The 21,737-nt window shown below is 47.2% G+C and overlaps 1 protein-coding gene across 4 annotated transcripts in view; it reads right to left on the bottom strand.

The window, feature by feature from the left end:
* Window positions 1-8,359: 8,359 nt before the first annotated feature.
* Window positions 8,360-21,737, bottom strand: part of Patj (PATJ, crumbs cell polarity complex component) — a 304,077-nt gene continuing 290,699 nt past the window's right edge. For 3 of the 4 annotated variants that reach the window (XM_087660182.1, XM_087660184.1, XM_087660183.1), the window contains 2 exons: window positions 17,206-17,312; window positions 8,745-10,404 (listed from right to left, as the gene is read on the bottom strand). In XM_087660182.1, coding sequence (XP_087516308.1) covers window positions 10,377-10,404; window positions 17,206-17,312 — 135 coding nt within the window. In that variant the 3' untranslated portion in view covers window positions 8,745-10,376. 4 annotated transcript variants of the gene reach the window in all.

Below are 21,737 nucleotides of genomic sequence, written 5' to 3'. Positions count from 1 at the left end.
TCGTCCGGTGCAGACTCCTCCCCTCCCTCTGCGAAGTTTGCAGGTTTCTAGGCCCAACCCCCCTCGCCATTGGCTTCCCTAGCCCCCTGCCGAAACTCAGTGGGGCCTGAGCCTGCAAGGCAAGGTGGCCCACGCCCATAAGCCATCCACACTAGGGGCCAGTTAGGGTGCAAATTAAAAAAAAATAAATAAATTGCCCCATCGCTGCTCCACGGCCTCACGCTTGGCCCGGGGATCGTACGCACCCCTGTCCTGAGTTCAGGTTCTGGTCGCCCCATAAGCAACACTAAGGGCTTAGGAACAGAACCTCGGTATCTCTCTCAGCTCCTCTCTTGAAGCCAGTTGATGAGGTAGACGACCTTCCGACACCTCTAGAACCTTTCTCACCCTCACTTTTCTGCTCCAGGACCTTCACACTAGCTGTCTCTCGGTGATGCCTTTTCCCAGGTCATGGTTTGAGAAAAATCTCCTCAACCTGTAATTATATATGTAGCTAACTCCAGGCTCCTGACCTTCTGGCCTCCACTTCCCTAAACGGAGCCAAGGGCAGGGGCTGTTAGGGGACAAACGTGGTGTGTGCAAGCTCTTTTCCAACCGAGTTACACCACCAATCCGTACTTCGACTTCGCACTTCTTTCAAAGCTGACTTTTTTTCCCATCCCCAGGTCTCAGGTCAAAGATTAACTCCTGCGGGGATGGTGGCAGCACCTGTGGACCTCCAGCTACTCTGAAGGCAGTAGTCCCCTTTATGCAGAGGAACTGGGTTGGTTTGGGCACTACAGTGAGACCCGTCTCTTTAAAACAAAAACAAAGGTCTTCTTTAAGTGGCTTCACCTAACGTTCATGTGAGTGAATTTTTACCTTTCCTAAAGAACACACACGGCTCCAATCCCAAAGCTCTACCATAGCCCTCTGTCGTCCCCACCCCCACCTTTTGGAGACAATACCTTGCTAGGTAGCCCAGGCTAGCCTTAAACTTCCTGTGAAGCTTAGATGGACCTCAGACTCCAGGCGCTCCCCCTGCTTTAATTAACCAAGTGCAGGGGTTGCAGGTGCACACGATGTATTCTCGTTTCGTACACCGGCTTCTTGATTCCCAGTTATCAGGAGCCAAATTTCTTCAATTACTACATTTCCTTTTCACGTCCTTCTCACTCACAGGTTTATTCACTGTATCCAGGATTACGACTAGCATGCGCTACAGCCTCTTCTTGAACGAGGAAACAAGGGAGCCACGGCACCACATTTTCTGAAGGATTAAGAAGGTTGGTGCTCAGTGGAAGGGGAAGCCCTGGGTCCTGCTAAGACTGAACCCCCAGTGAACTAGACTGGTGGGGGGAGGGCGGCAATGGGGGGAGGGTTGGGAGGGGAACACCCATAAGGAAGGGGAGGGGGGAGGGGGATGTTTGCCCGGATACCGGGAAAGGGAATAACACTCGAAATGTATATAAGAAATACTCAAGTTAATTAAAAAAAAAAAAAAAGAAGGTTGGTGCTGGGGTTGGGGATTTAGCTCAGTGGTAGAGCGCTTGCCTAGCAAGCGCAAGGCCCTGGGTTTGGTCCCCAGCTCCGAGAAAAAAAAAAAAAGGTTGGTGCTGAAGAGAGGGCTCAGTGGTTAATAGCACTTGTCGCTCTTGCAGAGGACTCGGGCTCAGTGGTTAATAGCACTTGTCGCTCTTGCAGAGGACTCGGGATCAAGTTCCAGCACCTTCATGATGGTTTACAAGCACTTGAAACTCCAGTTCCAGAGGATCTGATGCCCTCGCATGACCTCCGAGAGCACCAACCATACCTGGGGTGCATGCACATCTGTGCAGGTAAATACACATTTAATTGGTTAATTAGTTAATTGATCAATAGAAGAGTGGGCTGCTGGACATGGTGGCCCACATCTTTAATCACAGCACCAGAGAGGAGCAGACAAGTGGATACCAATGAGTCCAGGCCACTCCGCTGTACACTGCTGAGTTCCAGGACCACCTACACTCTACAGGGAGAGTTTGTCTTCAAAAGAAAGATGAGCAGGCATTTGTCCTGAGGCAGAGGCTTTGGGGTTGTGGCTCGCTGGGCTCAGACAGAAGGTGGGCCGCCTTAGGCCTCGCAGCTGGCTCATGAGTAGAAAAGCCTCACTAAGTTCATGTAAGTGAAGTTTCTCTTTTCAACATTGTACTTCCTCTTTGACATTATTATCTTAATTTTCTATTGCTGTGATGAGACACCATGGGCAAGACCACTTAAGATGGGGCTTCATCTTCAGGTTCAGGTTCATGGCCAGCATGGTGGCCCGCATGCGAGCAGGGAGGCAGGGATAGCGCTAGAGCTCAGAGATACCATCTTGAAACAGCCATGAGGCCGAGCGAGAAGGACTCCAGAACTTTGGGAGTCTTTTGAAACCTCAAAGTGCATCCCCAGTGACCCACCTCTGAGTCCTCCCCAAACTGTTCACCAACTGGGGACCAACTCTAAAACAATAGAGAGGGGTAGCTCTCTTTTAAACTACTACATTAATAGAACTCCTTAAACTAAAAAATTAAATGATAGGGAATCTAAAGATGTAGCTCAGTGGTAGAGTACTTCATTTATTTGATATGTCCTGGATCCTACCTTCAGCAACAGACACACACACACACACACACACACACACACACACACACACACATACACACAGACACACGCACACACAGACACATACACACAGACACAGACAGACACACAGACACAGACAGACACACAGACACAGACAGACACAGACAGACACACACAGACACACACACACAGACACACACACACAGACACACGCACACACAGACACATACACACAGACACAGACACAGACAGACACACACAGAGACACACACACAGACACATACACACAGACACAGACACACACACAGACACAGACAGACACACACAGACACAGACACACACAGACACAGACACACACATATGAGCACACACGCGCGTGCGCGCACACACACACACATACCATGCATTTGTACAAATATGCACAATCAAGGTTGAATGCCAGTATGGTTCAGAAAACGGCTTGATTTAGTATTAAGTGTACTGTAGGAATGCAGGCAACAATTCAGAATATAGTTAGTCGTGCAAAAAATGTTCTGGTTTATTTTCTTTTAATGCTATTTTGCAAATATGTGATCTACCTGTGTGGGGGTGTCTGAGTGTGCCGCACTCAGCACCTGAGTGACGGCGGGAGACAACTTTCATCAGGTGGTTCCCTCCTTCTACCTAGAGGGTCCCAAGACTGGAACTCAGCTCATCACGGTTGGTGGCAAACATGGTCATCCAGTGATGATCTCATCAGTCTCTAATTTCTCTCTCTCTCTCTCTCTCTCTCTCTCTCTCTCTCTCTCTCTCTCTCTCTCTCTTTCTCCGTCTCTCCCTCCCTCCCTCTTTCCCTCTGCCTCCCTTTCTCCCTCTCTGTTTTTTTGCAACTCTGGGAGAAAAAAATTGGGGGGTTTCAAATATGCTAGACAAGCCTCTACTACACAAATGAGCCTAATTTCCCCCTAATTTCCTTGCTGGGGGTTGGTCTAGTGTACTGTGTATTCAGATGCTGATTTCTATCTTCCGAGATCTAATTATGGTCTGGACGCAGGCATTGTCATGAGTATTGAAGAATCTTTTGTATAGAGGCCATGTAAAGTATGCTCCCCAACGATATCTGATTGGTTAATAAAATGCTGAACAGCCAATGACTAAGCAGAGGAGAGAGAAAGGGTGGACTTCCAATCCCAGCCAGGGTCCAGGGGAGAAGAGCCAGGGAGTCACCAGGGGAGGTCTCCAGGATTTCAGCAGAGTGAGCCAAGAAAGATTGAATGCTAGTAACTTCCAGACCTCTCAGTGCTGGGAGGTGAAGAGCTTAGAGGTTAGAATAGCTCGGAATCTGCCCGGTTTAGGCTTACAGCTTGTTGATTTAAAAACACCAGATCTCTGTGTCAATTATTTGTGAGCCAGCCAGGTTCAGAAAAAATACCACCATTAAATTTTATCCTGAATTTCCTCAGCGGCAAGCACCTGCATTCTCAGAATACAGGGGGTTGGGGTTGGGGTTGGGGGATGAGGGGTGGGGCGGTGGGGACGCAGGCGTATCAGGATTTTAAGGTCATCTTCAGCTACACAGAGACTTTGAAATCACCTGGGCTACAAGAGACCCTGTCTCAGAAAACCAAATCCAAAGTAAACAAACATAAATAAACATCAAAAGGGAAAGAGTGAGGTGATTCATCTGTGACAGTGCTTGCCTTGTGGCCCTGGTAAGCCGAGTTTCATTTCTGGAACCAAGTAAAAAAAGGAGAGAACTGTCCTCTGATCTCCACACATTCTCCATGACACGCATGAAACCACACAGAAACATCATACATACATACATACTACTAATAAATACTTTTTAAATGAAGGACTAGAGGGTAAGGAAGAAATTATAGATTAAAATTCAATCATGCAATCATTAAAAAGAATTCAGACAGCCTGCACCTGAAGGCATACCCTGTGATCTCTTGAGAAGTGGAGGTTAAGAGTATTGGAGTCTCTAGTCCAACCTCAGCTACTTGGCAAGTTTGAGGCCAGCCTAGGTCATTATGAAACCTTGTTGCAAAGCAAAACCAAACAGCAACAGCAGCAAAAACCAAAGACATTGATTATATAAAAGTCACCTCATTTTGTTAAGCTTGTTTGAATCCTGACCGAGGCACAGAACCTATACAACGTTTGAGGTCAAAGGGAAATTGAACACTGACCTTTATATGATGCTATTACGGGATTGTTGCTTCTCTGATGCCAGGAGGAGGAGGGGCTCAAGGCACAGAGGTAAAGGTATTAAGTAGAAGTGGGGCAAGATGGCTTAGTAGTTAAGACCATTTGACTACTTTTCCAGAGGTCCTGAGTTCAATTCCCAGGAACCACGTGTGGTACAGAGTCACTTATAATGGGATCGGATTGCCTCTTCTGGTGTGCATGAAGATAGTACTCATATACATAAAATACATAAATAAGTCAAGATGTTTAAAAAGTATTGAAGTGGGGCTGGAGAGATGGCTCAGAGGTTAAGAGCACTGACTGCTCTTCCAGAGGTCCTGAGTTCAATTCCCAGCAACCACATGGTGGCTCACAACCATCTCTAATGGGATCTGATGCCCTCCTCTGGTGTGGCTGAAGACAGCTACAGTGTACTAATATTAAATAAATAAATATTTTAAAAAAAAAAGTAGGGTTGGGGATTTAGCTCAGTGGTAGAGCACTTGCCTAGGAAGCGCAAGGCCCTGGGTTTGGTCCTCAGCTCCGGGGGGGAAAAAAAAAAAGAACCAAAAAAAAAAAAAAAGTATTGAAGTGGGGCAGTAGTGGTGCATGCTTTTAATCCTAGCACTTAAGAGGCAGAGGCAGGCAGATCTCTCTGGGTTAGAGGCCACCCTGGTCTACAGAGTGAAACACAACACTGGCAGAGTTGATGAAGCCATAAGACTTACCGTTTCAGACAAAAGCCCCCAGGCGCTGAAGAGGTGGCCCAGTGGTTAAGAGCAGTATAATATTTTCCACTTCATTTATCTGCAAAATGTATTCATTTTTATGTATATGGGTGTTACAGACGTGTGTGGTGTGTGTGTGTGTATGTGAATGAGAGGGGGGGGGGGGGAAGGATATCACTGTATGGTTCTGGCTGGCTTGAATGGCTTGAAACTTGCTGTGTAGAACAAGTTGGCCTCAGTTTGCAGCAGTTCAGGCCCTCCTAAGAGCCGGGCTGATCTGCAAACATATCTCATTCTGTTCCCAGCTCCTGAACCCAACACAGCCAGGTTAATGCAGTCTTCAGATACAAGAAAAGCCTTATTGTATCTTATCCGTGGGTTTAGGTCGAAGCAGTTTTATGTAGCCCAAACTTGCTATGTAGCTTAGGATGACTTTGAACTCCTGATCTTCCTGTGTCCTGAATGCTCAGATGACAGGCATGTGCCACCCTCCCTAGTTTATGCCAGCAATGGAACCCAGGGCTCTCTGCATGTGAGGATACCAGCTGAGTTACGTCCTCAGCGAAGATCAGTTTTATTAACTGTTCAAATTGCCAGTATTAACTTCATGCTCAGTACCATTTACAATGTGCTACATACACAGGATAACAGGGTACGTTCTAGCAACAAGGCTCCCCAACATGTAAAGAGAAAGGATAGGGTGGGGACCAAAGCCCCCAAACACTCACATGCATGTATCATTGTGCAGTGTTAAGAGCAACTGATCCAGCTGGTTAACCGGAAGGGGAGGATTGGAAATGTAATAAAACCTGGTCTTAGGGACTAAACACCAATCGCAAGTAATATATTCCTTCTCGTGCTGTCGAGAGCTTGCTTGGATGTGGGGCTGATATTCTGAGAACTGGGTTTCAGAGTTACGAAACTACGGATCTTTCCTGCCAGATTCCATACCCACCTGCCAGGAGCGCTGATCAAAAGCCTCACACTCACGGTGCCTCTTGCGCCACCACGCGGTCACCTGAGGTATCTCAGGCTTCTTATTCCAAAGCCCCGCAGCAGGGGTAATCAGAAGATTGCAAGGATACCTTTACCGGATTTCATTCTTGACCGGAAGGTGCTTGAACAGAATGGCCTTCCCTGCCTGGAGCGCTCAGTTTTAGCAGCTGAGTTCCATTATTTTCTTAGGTACCCAACTCAGCTAAAAGCCTACCCTTGGTTTCATGCAGAAAAGAATTCAGGAAGAGGAGCCGCTATGAAGCCGAATTGAAATTTACTAAAAGACATTTTAAATAGAAGACGTATAAGGCTCTGGGTTGTGGGCTTCTCCAAAAGACCGACTTCATTGTCTTTAAAATGGCCACTTTCTCCTTGTTGGAGTTTGAAGCTGCTGACTTGGAAGGGTTGCTAGGACTTTGGACAGAAGATTACAGAGGTACGCAGGGCAGGATTACAATGGACAGAGTAAAGCTGACCACTCAGCAAGGTAGGGGAGGAGCGCTCCTGTAAGCAAAGCCAGCTATCTCTTTAAATAAAAAAGATTTATTTTCACTTAAAAGTTTTTTAGGGCCGGGCAGTGGTGGCACATGCCTTTAATTCAAGCACTCAGGAGGCAGAGGCAGGCAGATCTCTGTGAGTTCAAGGCCAGCTTGGTCTACAGGGATAGAAACTCTTGAAAACTCAAAATTTAGGCTTTTTTTTTTTTTTTTTTTTTTTGGCCAGTGTGGTAGCATATGCCTTTAATTCCAGCACTCAAGTGGCAGAGACAGGTAGATCTCTCTGAGTCAGAGGCCAGCCTGGGTTTACACAGTGAGTTCTAGACGTCCAGCACTACAGAGTGAGACCCCATGAAACAAAGGAGCTGCAGACAGAACTCAGTAGTTAAGAGCACTCGCTACTCTTCCATAGGACCCAAGTTCAATTCCCAGCACCCGCATCGAGTGGCTTATAACTGTAACTCCAGCTCCTGAAGGATATGATGCACTCATGTTAACACCCCTCCACGACTAAAAACAGTAATAGAGTATAAAATAAAATAAAAAACTCTTGAGAGGCTGAGGCTGGTGGATCTCTGAGTTTAAGGCCAGCCTGGTCTACGGAGGGAGTTCCAGGACAGCTAGGAGAAACCCAGTCTCAAAAGAACCAAAAGTGAACAAACACAAAAACAAACAAAAAGGTTTACTTCTGAAGGCTGGGGAGATGGCCGAAGCATTAACAGCACTCACTGCCCTTGCAGAGAACCCACACCGTGTCTCACAGCCGTTATTCCAGGTCTAGGAAGTCGGAGGTTCTGTGCTGGCCCACTTGGGTCATTACATCTGTGTGGTACATGTAAACTCATGCAAGCAAACACATATAAAGTAAGTGCATAAATCTCCTTTAAAAGACTGTAACTTTTTAAAAAAGATTTATTGTAGCTGTCTTCAGACACACCAGAAGAGGGCATCAGATCTCATTACAGATGGTTGTGAGCCACCATGTGGTTGCTGGGAATTGAACTCAGGACCTCTGGAAGAGCAGACAGTGCTCTTAACCACTGAGCCGTCTCTCCAGCCCCAAGGTTGTAACTTTTATTGTTTTAAAATATAGTTCAGTCTTCTCCTGGCTGCCTTGGAGTCAAGATGCAGAACTCTCAGCTCCTCCCCCAGCACCATGTCTGTCTGCACGCTGCCACACTATGATCATAATGGGCTAAACCTCTGAAACTGTAAACCAGGCCCAAATAAATGTTAGCCTTTATAAGAAAATAAAGAAAAGGAAACAAAGTTCATGTGTACGCAATACCCTCCAAAGTCAGAAGAGGGCGCTCTATCACCCTCAGCCCAGATTTCTGCATTGTAACAGGACACTGGACAAAATAAAGTTAGACACAGAGATAAAACGTGGACAGCACCAACCGTGTCTCTTCTTGCTCCTTAGGCAGCTGCTTTATTCAGAACCTTTAGAAACATCTACATGAAAACCACTCTGAACTTTTAGTTTTCTAGTTTGCTTACCTCTTGGACTCACTCCAATTAACAACACTAATACTAGGCTTAAAGGGCCAATAATGTAGTATGTGTAATTTTTAGAAAATTCCTCTTGTCAATTGTGGCATTCTCGGTGTGTAGGAAGCTCTGAAGGGATCACACCATTTCGGGCACAGCAATTACTCACTGGGTCCCTGAGGAACTCGATGCATCAAGTATCAGTTACTACATTAATAGACTTCGAGAGGCATCCCCTAAACAGATGATGTATAAATGAAGACAAAACAACACGTTATTTCAATATGTGTATTTAACGCCATTCCATTCCATTAAAAGTGAGCGGGATCCCACTTGGAAAGCATTAATGTCACTATCTTTATTGTTTAAGGTGCACTTTCATTGGGCTTCATTTGGTTTCTGCTGCTTGAGGTCTTCTTGTGGGTACCATTCACACAGGACACTGAGGTTGGTGGCTTCTCATGAACTGGGGATGAGATGCTAACCAAACCATGTATCTTAGATACATTATAAATTCTAAAAAAACCTATAGAATCTCAAAAAACCTTAATGCCGGTCATCGCAATACGCTGTCAGCATAAAAGTGAGGCATTCTGCACTTTCTAATAGCCACGAAAAATATCTCAACAAGAGTCAGTGCACTTTGTGATTACATCTACTCAAAGGGAACTTCAGTTAACATCCTCACTAGTTAAATAACATTTTAAATTAGGGCCCATTAAACTCCGGGTAATTGCTGAGCAATCTGCTGCACTGAGTTATAGTTCTAGGATGCTAAACTATGTCTGCTGCTGACCCTGTACTCACCCTTCATGGCACTTTCCTTTGTTCTCAGTGACGAGCATCTCCCTTCCCAGCCCCTTTCACTCTACAAGCACTCTTAGGCTTCAGCCACAGTTGCTGTTTCAGCTACAGAACTTCAGCCAATAGGAAGCGGAGACTGGGAAACTCGGGCTAAGCACTTCCGTGTCTGATTCCCAGGGCATTTGCTCAGTTCCTTTATGTTCAAGGGCTGCACACAGCCCTCTGCAGACTGGTATGAAGGCGAAGGAGAGGCAAACCAAACTTGTAACTCGCTTCCAATAGGGCTGAGGCCGCTCAAACTTGCTTATCTCTGCAGTGTGGTCTAGGGTTTCCACCTCCTCGCCTGCAGTCTGCAGGGGTTGGGAACCGGTGATTTTGACCTGCTAAGATGCCCATCACTCCCAGTAGCTTCCCAGTAATGTGAGCTAGTGTGGATAGAACACAAACAGGAGGGCTACTTGTTCCTGTGGAGTGTGCGCTGTCAAACTCAGAAACAAAGCCTATTAGGATGGTGAGTAGCTTACAGCGTCTGTAAATGGACTCCTCAGAATCGCCAACGGCTAACATACAGACCTATCCGGAGACAGGGACGGGAGGTCCACTTGACTGAGTCACACAGAACAGTCTGCTGTAATTCCCAGCGGTAGCATATGAATAGTTCATTGCGAGGAAGTTAATTACACTGCTAATGTTTTCTGGTTTATTTGAAGAGGCAAATTAGCATAAGTAAATCACGAGTTAAGATGACAAGCTAAACCTTTGTTTCTACTCATTAGATGAAACCACAGGAGTTTGCAGTTAAGCCTCTGTGGGAACCGGGGATGTGAGTAGGAAGCAGAGACCACAGCTCCAGTTTCTGTAAACAGAATCAGAGCCAATGATGATACTGGGTTTGAGCCGAGGCAACTTTTCATCCCAACCGGAAGCCGCATAATTCTGCTGTATTCTCGTTAAAAAGTCAGGACCCGTAGCTCACGGCGGCAGCAGCAGGCAGGGCCACGGCCCCTCTCTGCTGCTTTAGAATGGAGACAGCTTGCTCATGGGTAACGCCTTCCGGGTAACGCCTTCCGGGTAACACCACTGAAGAGCTGCCCACCTCGCTTTAATCGGCGGTCCTCTGCAACAGCTCCCTATGAACAAGAAACAGTCCAGCTTAACCTAGTGCTAAGCATATTAAATCAATATTAAAACTGCTACCGGACTGGAGACAGGGCTCAGCGGTTAAGAGCACTGACTGCTCTTCCAGAGGTCCTGAGTTCAATTCCAGCAACCACATGGTGGCTCACTACCATCTGTAAAGGGATCCGATGCCCTCTTCTGGTGTGTCTGAAGACAGCTACAGTGTACTCACATACATGAAATAAATACATAAATCTTTAAAAAAACACTTTAATTTTTTATAGGCAATTTTTTTGGTTGATTTATTTTGAGGAAGGGTCACTATTTAGCCCTGGCTGATCTAGAACTTGATATGTAGACCAGGATGGCCTTGAATTTATAGGAACTCTCCTAAATTTGTCTCCTGAGGGTTGAGATTGTTGGTATGCACCATTATGTTTGGATGTTAAGCATTTTTTTTTCTTTCCTTAGACTATGTAACCCTGGCTGGTATAGAGCTTGATATGTGGACTAGGGTGGTCTTGAACTCACAGAGATTTGTCTGACTTTGCTTCCTGAGTGCTGAGATTAATGGTCTGTGCCACCATGCTTGGTTTAAGCAATATTTTATAATAAGAAAAATATAGTATCCTGTTGTTTGAATAATAACGGCTTAACAGTAAAGTATAAATCATCTAACTCACTGGTAGGGATTACCAGTTGTCACAGTTTTCTTCACAGAAGCAGAACTTTGGTCAATACTCAGAGTTAAATGGGACTGGGTGGCATGTAATTTTCACAAAAATCTAATGTCTAGGTAGAACTGAATCCAGTGTTAGCCTTACAATCAATGCCATCCGTATATAAGGATGTCACTGCTTCATTAAGGTCTCAGTCTGTCACCTGTCAAAACTGTCACTTAAACAGGTGAGTTATTATTGACATCTTAGGGATGCTATATGCTTGATTCAGTGCCTTCATTCTCACCTGACCAATCCCGAGGTTTCTAAGTGAATTCTAGTTCGTCATTATGGTGGACCTCAAAATGGCACAGAACAGCTAGGTGGTGCGTGCCTTTGATCCCAGCAATCGGGAGGCAGAGGCAGGAGAATGTCTGCGTTTGAGGCCAGCCTGGTCTACAGAGGGAGTTCCAGGACAGCCAGGGCTACACCAAGACACCCTGTCTCAGAGAAAAGAAAACAAACAAACAAGGCATGAACAAACAGAAGGCAGCTCTCATTCTAAAGTAAGAGTCTGAAACTGTGGGTGTCAGTGGAAACCCCTGGGATTGAAATGGGAAGGAAACGCCAGGTGTGGTGGCCTGAGGCTTTAATCCCCACGCTCTGGAGATGGAGGCCAGTGGATCTCTGAGTTTGACGTCAGCCTGTCTAAAAAGTAAGTTCCAGGACAGCCAAGGCTACACAAAGAAACCCTGTTCCAACAAATAAAAACCAAAACAACAAAAAACCAATAACAACAATAAATAAATAAACAATGAAAGAAAGGAAGGAGGGAGGAAGGAAGGAAGGAAAGAAGGAAGGAAGGAAGGAAGGAAGGAAGGAAGGAAGGAAGGAAGAAAGGAAATAAAAACCCTAGCAAATGATTGGCAGAAAGTTTCCCCCATCTTTCGGTAGCTCTGAATCCAGTGAAAGCTGGTTCTTGGAGACAGCTGAGACGCCACAGGCACGGGGTCCGGCCCAGGCTCTGAGGGAAACTGAGCTAAGAGGCTTCCAAGGCCCTTCAGACCAATGTCACCCCATGGCACAAAGGCCTGAGGTGCCTGAGCCATGATCCAGAATTGTGAACCCACAAACTTGTGAATTCCTTTATGATAAAATATGTATGTCCAGGTCTAACTAGGGAGGGGGAAAGAAGCTGCATGATAATAATAATTAATTAGTTAGTCATACAGCCCAGTCCATCCTTAACGTCTGCACTGTGGGCAAGGATGACTTCCTGCCCAGGTACTGATGGGCACCGAGCTGCAGCACTCTGGGAACACTTGCCATCATCATCCGAACCGTCTATTCCACGTCATCAGTGTGGCACTTGTGAATGAAAGAGGAAAACTGGGGAATGAATGACTCGGGGGCTTCCACGTAAGCTGTGTTCACCCGCTGTGTGTCCCAGCTTGGCCAGACACTGTAATATAGCCATTTATTGCAGCTAAGCATCCCTAATCAGGAATAACAAAAATACTTTCCAAATCTGAAAAAAATCTGCTGTACTTTTTGTGGCATGATATTCAAAGTGGAAAATTTTATGCTACAAATCTGCTCATGAGAAAATTACCGGAAATATACTATGAAATTATCTTGTTTTATATACACGTGTGTATATATAAATAAAATAAATATGAAGCTTGAATAAATTTCCTTCCATATATGTAAATATCCTATGATCCAAATAAAATATCCCAAATCCAAAATACTGCTGTTCTGAAGTACTTCAGATAAGGCATATTCAGTCTAAACTCCATGATGTACAACTCACTATGTAGGCCAGGCTGGCCCCAGAGACCAGAGATCACCTGTGTCTGCCTTCTAAGTAGGCCTATTTCTTGTTGGTTGCTGAGAGGACTAAGACCTCAGAGACCTTTGACTTTAAAGTTCCTTTTTAAGACTTATTTTTAAAAACTGTGTGCCTGGGTATAGGTATGACACATGCTTGCTGGTGCCTGAGGGTGGCCAGAGTCCAGAGTTACCACACTTCCCTGCAGACACAGCTCCAGGCAGTTATGAGCTGCCTGGGATGGGGACATAGGTGCTGGGGCCAAACTCTGCAAGGTCAGCACACATTCTTAACTCCTGAGCCATCCTTCCAGCTCATGATGTGAAGTTTTCAACCAGCAGGCACCTGGCTGGGAGCACCCTAACAGTCCGCTCTCTGGATGCGCCCCTCGATTTCTATGTGCTGACAGCACCTGTGACTGGCCATTTTCCTGGAGTGGTGAAGAATCACTACGGGCTATGTTAAATAATCTTTTAGTCAAGGAAGAGAAGCACTCATAGCAAGTTCCATGTATAAACCTACACCCCATGTTCCCGGCTCCAGAAGCCTGAGAAGAAAGATTCTGAGGGGAGTATCCAGTGGGTTATGGGTGCCTGCCGGAGAAACGACATCAGAGTCATTTCTAAACAAGCTTGGGGGAGGGGTGCAGACATCTGACTTATCCTGGCTGAATGTGAAGAGTAAAATGTGAAAGAGAAAGGCTCAGCAGCTTCCGACGCTACAGGGCCAGTAATAATGGCTGCTTGATTACTTGCACTGGAATATGCTTTCAGAATATCAGAGAGAGAGAGGGGGGGGGGGGGAGGGGAGGGAGGGAGAGGAGGGCGGGCAACTTTTGGGGTCAGTCCTTTCCTTCTATCACATTAGTTCTGGGGATTAAATGCAAGTCATGAAGTTTAAGGGCAAGGGCCTTTAGCAATGGAGCCATCTCAGTCCCGGGAGCACTCTTCCAGCAAGACTGATGGCTGTAAGTGGGCCATGGGTCAGAGCCTGAAACTGTTTTCTTTTCTTCTTTTAGATTCAGAAACTTTTAATTTTAGGTAGGTGTCACAAGGAAGGAAGGAAGGCAGGCAGGCAGGCAGGCAGGCAGGCAGGCAGGCAGGCAGGCTAGCTTATTCTAGCCAGGTAATGTGTGTGTGCCCTGTCTTGAAAAACAAAACCAAGCTAGGCATGCTGACTCAAGTCTGCAATCCCATCCCTACTGTGTGACCTGTGGAGGGAGGGTCTCTTTTCCTTTTGAGAATGGGGTATATGACCTTCCATTCTGCTGTTCTGATTAGATCTCCCCTGCAACTCTCTCTGCCTAACTTCTTTTTGGGTGGGTTTCCCTTTGGCTGACACTAATAGTCACTGCTTGTTGACACCATGTTTGTGCACAGTAGTTGTCTACAGGAACTGCTATAGTCTGTGCTGAACAAATTGTGGATGGTTTTGAATATGATCCAGCTTAGCCCAATTCTTTCCAAACTCATCATTAGCTTCACCAATTAGCCCCTTGCCCCAAGTTGGGCTTTCGGCAACTGGCTCTCCCTGACCCTAACTACCCTTACCAGCCCTCCCACAGTCAGGGTTTACAGATGCGCTTTTCCCTTACAGCTAGGTAGGGCTACATCTTTACAAACATTTCTGTTTGAATCTTCAGAACTCAGCAGCAGTACAGTGCTTGGCCTTAGAGAGATGCTCTTTAATGAATTGTTCTTACATGGGGTGGTCATGACGCCATGAGTAAGGTTCGACTTACTGTGGCCTCGAGAGCATGCTCAGTGGTGGCCCAGGGGGACATGAGCTGGATTCTGGCTGCTTTTGCAGACATAACCCTTGTTGCCAAGGACACTGGGAAGGAAACTGAGGTGACAGCTCAAACACAGAACTAGTCTCCTTTAGGTGCCTGCATACCTGGGCCACTGGCAATTGGGAGCATGTGTCATCTGGGTCATGTCAATTTAATTCACAATACCTTAATATTTCTTTTTGAAAATTATTTTTACTTTTTTTTAATAATGTGTTTAATATGGTTGTTATGGTTTATAATAACGTGTGTGTTTCCATGTGTTTAGGGAGGGTATATGCATGTGAATGTAGATTCCTGTGGAGTCAAGAAAAGGGTGTTGGGTCCCTTGGAACTGGAGTTACAGATATCTATGACATTGATTGACACGGGTGCTGGGAACTGAACCTAGGCTCTTTCACAGAACAGTATGTGCTCTTAACCTCTGAGCTACTTTCTCCAGCCCAGCCCTGCCTTAAGTCTCTCCTCTCCTCTCCTCTCCTCTCCTCTCCTCTCCTCTCCTCTCCTCTCCTCTCCTCTCCTCTCCTCTCCTCTCCTCTCCTCTCCTCTCCTCTCCTCTCCTCTCCTCCCCTACCTCCCCTCCCTTCCTATCTCTATATTATATAGCTCTGGTTGTTTTAGAACTCATTATATAGACTAGGCCAGCCTCAAACTCAGAGTACTGCCTCTGCTCCCCAGTGCTGGGATTAAATGTGTGACCACCACACCTAGCAGAGACTTGTTTCTTTTTCTTTGTCTGTCTGTCTGTCTGTCTGTCTGTCTGTCTGTCTGTCTCTCTCTCTCTCTCTCTCTCTCTCTCTCTGTTTTTAAGATTTATTTATTGTTATATGCATTGGTGGTCTGCATGTCTGTGCAAGGGTGCCAGGTCCTCTGGAACTGGAGTTACAGACAGCTGTGAACTGCCATGTGGATGCTGGGAATTGAACTTGGGTCCTCTGGAAGAACTCTTAACCACTGAGCCATCTCTCCAGCCCGAGACTGTGGGCTTGCTCGTGCTGGCGGTGCCCAGCAGGAAGCTGTGGAGTTAGAGCAAAAGGATCTAATGACAAGGGCAGCGCCACTCTTCTGTAAAGACCTGGGCTTTATTCTGTGTCATCATGTAGCTCAGGGTGGCTGGCCTTACAGCACTCCTGCATCAGTCAAATGCTGGGACAACACGGGTGAGCTTCCGTGCCACCCTGACTTTTTTTTACCTCCTTTCCTCCCTCCCCTCTCCCTTCTTCCCTCCCCTCTCCCTCCCTCCCTCCCTTGTTTCTTTTTTGAGAGATAGGGTATCACATACCCAGGCTTGTCTATATATCAAGAACGCTACTCTACCAACTGAACACAGCCCTCCTCTCCCTACCCTGATTTTGATTTAAAGAGCTGTGGTAGTTTGAATGTGCTCTGTTTGTATTCTGTCATATCTGATGACATGTATCATGAGGGGAAAAAGTAGGAAAAGTTTATATTTTTTCTTCAAGAAAACACACACAAAAGTATCACTTAGGCTGATAAACCATGACCCCCCCCCACACACCCCTAATCATGTCCCTTATGGACGGCTGTGATCTCAGATTCTTTTTTTTTTTTTTTTTAAAGATTTATTTATTTATTACATATCAGTACACTGTAGCTGTCTTCAGACACACCAGAAGAGGGCATCAGATCTCATTACAGATGGTTGTGAGCCACCATGTGGTTGCTGGGAATTGAACTCATGACCTCTGGAAGAGCAGTCGGGTGCTCTTAACCGCTGAGCCATCTCTCCAGCCCGTGATCTCAGATTCTTACGTGAACCATTAACCGGTAGCATTCACTGAGCACACACTATGACAGGTGCTGACAGGCAGCACTCCTCAGAGTGTGGCTGCTCTCTGCCAGTCTATAGAATAACCCTAGGGAACCTGCACATACCGGAGTCTTGATTCTGCTGGGGAATATCTCCTCAGAGTCTCCACAGACAGTGTCATGGAGTGCATGTGCAGGTGTATACACAGGCAAGTAGAGTTCAGGGCGAATAGCTTGTGAGGGTTGGTTCTCTCCTTCCTCTATGTGGGCCCCAGGAACCAAACTCAGGTCATCAGACTGGGTGCTGAGTGCCTTTACCCAATGAACCATTCCACTGGCCTCCTGTTGTTTGGTTTTGCATCAGTTTAGCTCCAGAAACATTGCTTTAATGAACTTGGCAATGCCTACTGTAATGACACATGTTCTCAAAGGGGACACTAAGATTTCACCTCATAAGAAGGCTTTAACTCAGTGAGGTGACTCCTTGCATCTTAGAGCAGGGTGGGCCTGGGCTATAAACCTGCAGTTTCTTAGGACAGAGGGCACAGGCCTGTGTCGAGGCAACGAGAAGCAGTGAGTGCAGGCCCTACTGTGGTCTCTGAGGGATCTTGTGGTGGAACAGAGCCTTGTGTGAAATGGAGCGCCCTGGCATTGTCAGACCCGTCAGGTCAGGAGATCTTAGCATGTGCATCCCTCCACTGTGGGATCACATACACCTGAACCTGAGCTCAGGCGCTAGGCCCACTCTGATTAGAATACTCACTCCGGGTCTTGCGGATGTCGGTCAGCAGTGGGAGAGCCAAGCTGGGAGCCTGCAGACATCATTTCAAGCTGAGTCGCTATGGCGCTGATGTTGGTGTCTGCCACGACCTGCGGGAGGGAATGACAGGCATTTTACTGTCCGCTGTAAGAATGCTGGAGAAACCATGGCTACAGTACTCTAAGCCTCATCCAACCTGCACAGAGAACTGGGCAGACAGATCATTCCTTCCCTTTCCCTTGCTCCCCTTTCTCTTTCTCTTCCTCACTTTGTCCTCCCTCACTTCCCGAGACAGAGGCTCACTGGCTAAACTCTCAGTATTCACGATGTGCCCTCCCCAGTGCTGGGGCTTCCCTGGGCACTTCCGTGTTTTTTCTCTTAAACTATTTCCTTCATTTGACTTCCAGTGAATGCTGCCTCTCCCGCCCCTTCTTTATCCTTTTGTGGAACTGGAGACTGAATACCGAGCCTCCTAGCGAGTGCTGTCACTCACCCATGTGTCCAGACCTTCCTTTCTAAAGCCCTTATTTTGAGGCAGGGTCTTACTAAGCTGCAGAGGGTGTCTGTGAATGCTGGCCCTCATTCTTCAGCCTCCCAGGAGCTGCTGGAATCACAGGTCTGTGCCACCGGCCCAGGTACAGACTCTTGTACTTTCTGACCCTGCCTTCCTCTCTTGCAGACTCCTTGCAGTGTGGCAGGACCAGCTCCCAAGTTCATGGCCGTCTTCATCCACACTGGGTTTCACGCTATTAACTTTAATACCATCCAGAAGGACAATCCCCCTACCTCACTCCAAATCCTTCCTCCAAGCCCAGTGACGTTCATCAGGGCCACAGCTAATATGTCCCCAGACCTCCCTCTGCCCCACAGCCTGTGTTCTTGCGGCTTTCTACATCCCAGATGACCGTGACCTGTTCTGTGGGTTCACAAGGCAAGGTTGGTTGGTGCTATCCTTGACTTCTCTGTCTCGAAGCCCACAGTCCTCCTAGGGCTGCAGGCTGACCCACAGTCATCTTGTGTGGAGTTCTACAGGAGCCGTCTCACTGGCTGCCCAGCCTCACTTTTCTCAAGCAGCAGATTACTCCTGATGGCCTGAAGCCATCTGCCGAGATCTAGATGCTGTGGGGCCACAAGCTGAGGTCCTCCCCCTGACCTGCAAGGTGTCCTGCCCTGTGGCATCTCTCCTAACATTCCCCTATGTTCAGCATTCTGACCTCATTGTCCTGCCAGCTGTCCCCCCCAACCCCCACCCCAGAACAGAGCCCAGAGGTCTGGAGGGCTGATTGTCACACTGCACAGATCCTGAGAGGAATGTGCAGGGAAACTTGATCTGATGCAGTTTCTGAACAGACCAACAGAGGGCACACATGTCTCAACTGTGAAAGAGCCGTCTGTACTGTAAAGCAGGAGAAAGGCAGTGGGCCGGAGGAGGGCTCAGGAAGCATTTAGGGATCATGCCAGCATAGGGAGAACAGTTATAGCAAGAGCAGAGTGTTCCAGAAATACAGTCACGGGAAGCATAGTCAACTGAGTGGGGAGATCACAGCATGAAAGCCTAAGGAGGAAAGATTAGCTTCCTTCCAGACCACGCGTCTCTTCTTCCAGTAGCGTGCAGGCCTGGCTGTCGTACATAGCCTAGAGCCTCAGCAGACACGGCCGGCTCAGTCTTCACAAACATTCCAGTCCAGCTTTCCCACAGCCTGGGCCTCCATGACCCACATACTCCTGACTTCCCACTGCTGGTAGGGTCTGCTCTCTGCTATCTCTGCTCACCTCCTGGCTCAGAGGAGGTGACGTCAGAGTCAAGTGACGTCATCCATCCCCTGGCCTTAAGTCCCAATGGTGTGCATATAATTCAGCGACTGTGCTCTGCCCAGTCACCAATTTGGGATTTGCATTTTGACATCTCTCAGCTTTATCAAAATTAGGACAACGAATCCAAGTTTGGACTGGGGGTGTAGGTCAGCAGCAGAAGGCAAGCCTAGCATGTGTAGGGCCCCAGGTTCCATTCTCAGAGCATACATGCATCATGTACCCCGACCTACTTCCTCTCCAAACTCTTGACCCGAAAACCCACTTCCCCTGTTCAATTGACTTTTCCTTTCATTTTCCCCTTATTAGCAAATTACACCTCCAGCTCCCCCATTATGAACTAAGAAGGTATAACACTGAGAACCTGTTGTGGCTGGAACCTGTCACCTGAGACAGGCACTGAGGTGCTCAGTCTGAACAGCCTCCTAGTAGCTCCTGCTCCTGACTGAGTACTACTCCACCAGGTCCAAACCCTGCTCACTTGTCTTCTAATCTCAATGTGCTTTCTTTTTTTTTTTTTTTTTTTTTTTTTTTTGGAGCTGGGGACTGCAGGGCCTTGGGCTTGCTAGGCAAGTGCTCTACCACTGAGCTAAATACCCAACCCCTTCTAATCTCTTTTACCATCCCCAGTCATCTTCCCAGATACACGAAGGCATGCTCCTGCTGGAAACCTTCCATCACTGTCCCTCTGTTCTTGGGAGAAGATTCTAAGCATGTGCAGCATGTGCACCCCACCCCCACCCGACACCACACCTCTAGTCTTTCTTCCCACTCCTCTCAACCTTCTAGTTTTCTCCCTGGGACTCTCTACACAACCAATTTAGCCGTCAGCCTGCTCCTTGTGTGACCTCCTCTAGGCCCCTGCTTAAGTTAATTTTTCCTGTTTTCGTCTGCATTTTCAACCTGTTTGTTTCTCAGGGACTGTGATAGTGCGTGTTTTTGTGGCCGTTGATTGATTCCCATCTCGGCTGTGACTCCAGGAGCAGCAGGATAAAGCTCCAGAATGGAGAACCCTGAATGGAATGAAAGGGTCTGAAGCGAGGCTTTCACGGGGCAGAGAGACTGAGGTGAGTGTGGAGACAGGCTTCTGTCCTTTAGGGAGAATCTAACAGGTACCTCCATTCAGAACAGAGTCATGACAGAGAGAGTGAAGGCGGTCCAGTCACTGACCAAGCTAACACCATTTTGAATTTTACTTTTTTTCCCAAATGATTTATTTTTATTCTATGAGCACTGGTGTTTTACCTCGTGTGACTTGTGTTGAGGGTATTGGGTTCCCTGGAACTGAAATTACAAACATCTGTGAGCTGCCACGTGGATGCTCGGAATTGAACCCTGGTCCTCTGGAAGAGAAGTCAGTGCTTTCTTAACTGCTAAGCCCTGAAGTTTTCTTTTTACGTTTGTTTAGAGTGTGTGTGTGTGTGTGTGTGTGTGTGCGTGCGTGTGTGTGTGTGTGTGTGTGCGTGTGTGTGTGTGTGTGTGTGTGTGTGTTGGGGCAGTATGGGCCTGTATGTGCCACAGTACATGTTTGGAGGTCAGAGGTCAACCTGTGGGGATCAGTCCTCTCCTCCTGCCACGTGGAATCCCAGCTTTGAACTCAGGTTGAGAGGCTTGGAAGCAAGTCCCTCTAGCTGCTGAGCCATCTTACCAACCCTGTGCTTTGTTTACGACTCCATCTTGTTTCTTTTCCTTCCGTGAGTGTTTCTCACTTAAAGTGACTTGGACCTCAGGGACAACAGGCTTGCCTGACAACGTTTTTAAGGCAAAGGGTAGAGTTCAGCAACCTTCTTAGCACCAGTGTAACTCTGCATTGCCAATCCTGAGAAAATGACCTAAGGTAATGATCAACTAGAGGACGGCCAGACCAAGACGACCTGGAATCCTACCCGGAAACTCCGAGCCTCCCTGTGTCTCTCTGCTGTGTGCCCGGGACTGCTGTCAGCAGCTGACACTAGGTTCTGGGGTCATGGTTGTTCCCCGTGGGATCACTTTGCTTATTTAATAAAGATCCTTTCCTGGCCTCACCGCTGCCCCCGTCTCCTTCTGGATTTGATGGGGAGGAGGAGGTAAGGCATGGTCTTGTATGTAGTCTAGGCTGATCTTGAACTCATGATCCTCCTGCCTCAGCCTTCTGAGTGCTGGGAGTATAGGGTAGGTGTGAGCCACCAAGACCAGGTTTTGTGGGAAGAGGCTGAGCCTAGTCTATTAGTCTTCCTACGAGCCAGAGCTTCTGTCAGAAGCAAATGCTTATGGGACAGAATGGCACACGGGGACCTCACGAAAAAGACACGCAAGCTGCTTACCACAGGATATGCTCATGGGACTACATCATGCCCTATTGGACGGTCCCAGAAATGTCACTAAACATTGCCTGTGTCTCCCTTGTTTCCTTCCTAGCCCTGGCTAGCCTAGAATTCAGAGATCAACCTGTCTTTGCCTTCCAGGTGCTGGTACTATAGGCATACACTACTACATCCAGCCCTCCCTCTCCCCTGGAGACTGTGCAGATCACTTTGTAGCCCAGGCTAGCCTGAAACTCCCAGTCATCCTGCCACAGCTTCTAGAGTGCTGGGATTACAGGCAGAGGCCACCACTGTGTCTGGTTTGAATCTAGTACTCCTTAATCAGATGTCAGGAAGCAATTGCGGGGCATGAGGGAAAAGGAGCTCCAGAATTTAATTTCCAGACATAGCTGTCTCCCCAGTTACAGTCCGGTTATACTC

This window comes from Rattus norvegicus, chromosome 5 (genome assembly GCF_021556685.1).
Source record: "Rattus norvegicus strain SHRSP/BbbUtx chromosome 5, alternate assembly SHRSP_T2T, whole genome shotgun sequence".
In the NCBI taxonomy this organism is placed as follows: domain Eukaryota; kingdom Metazoa; phylum Chordata; class Mammalia; order Rodentia; family Muridae; genus Rattus; species Rattus norvegicus.
Note: the sequence above shows the minus strand (reverse complement) of the source record. Positions and strands in the feature narration are given on the sequence as shown.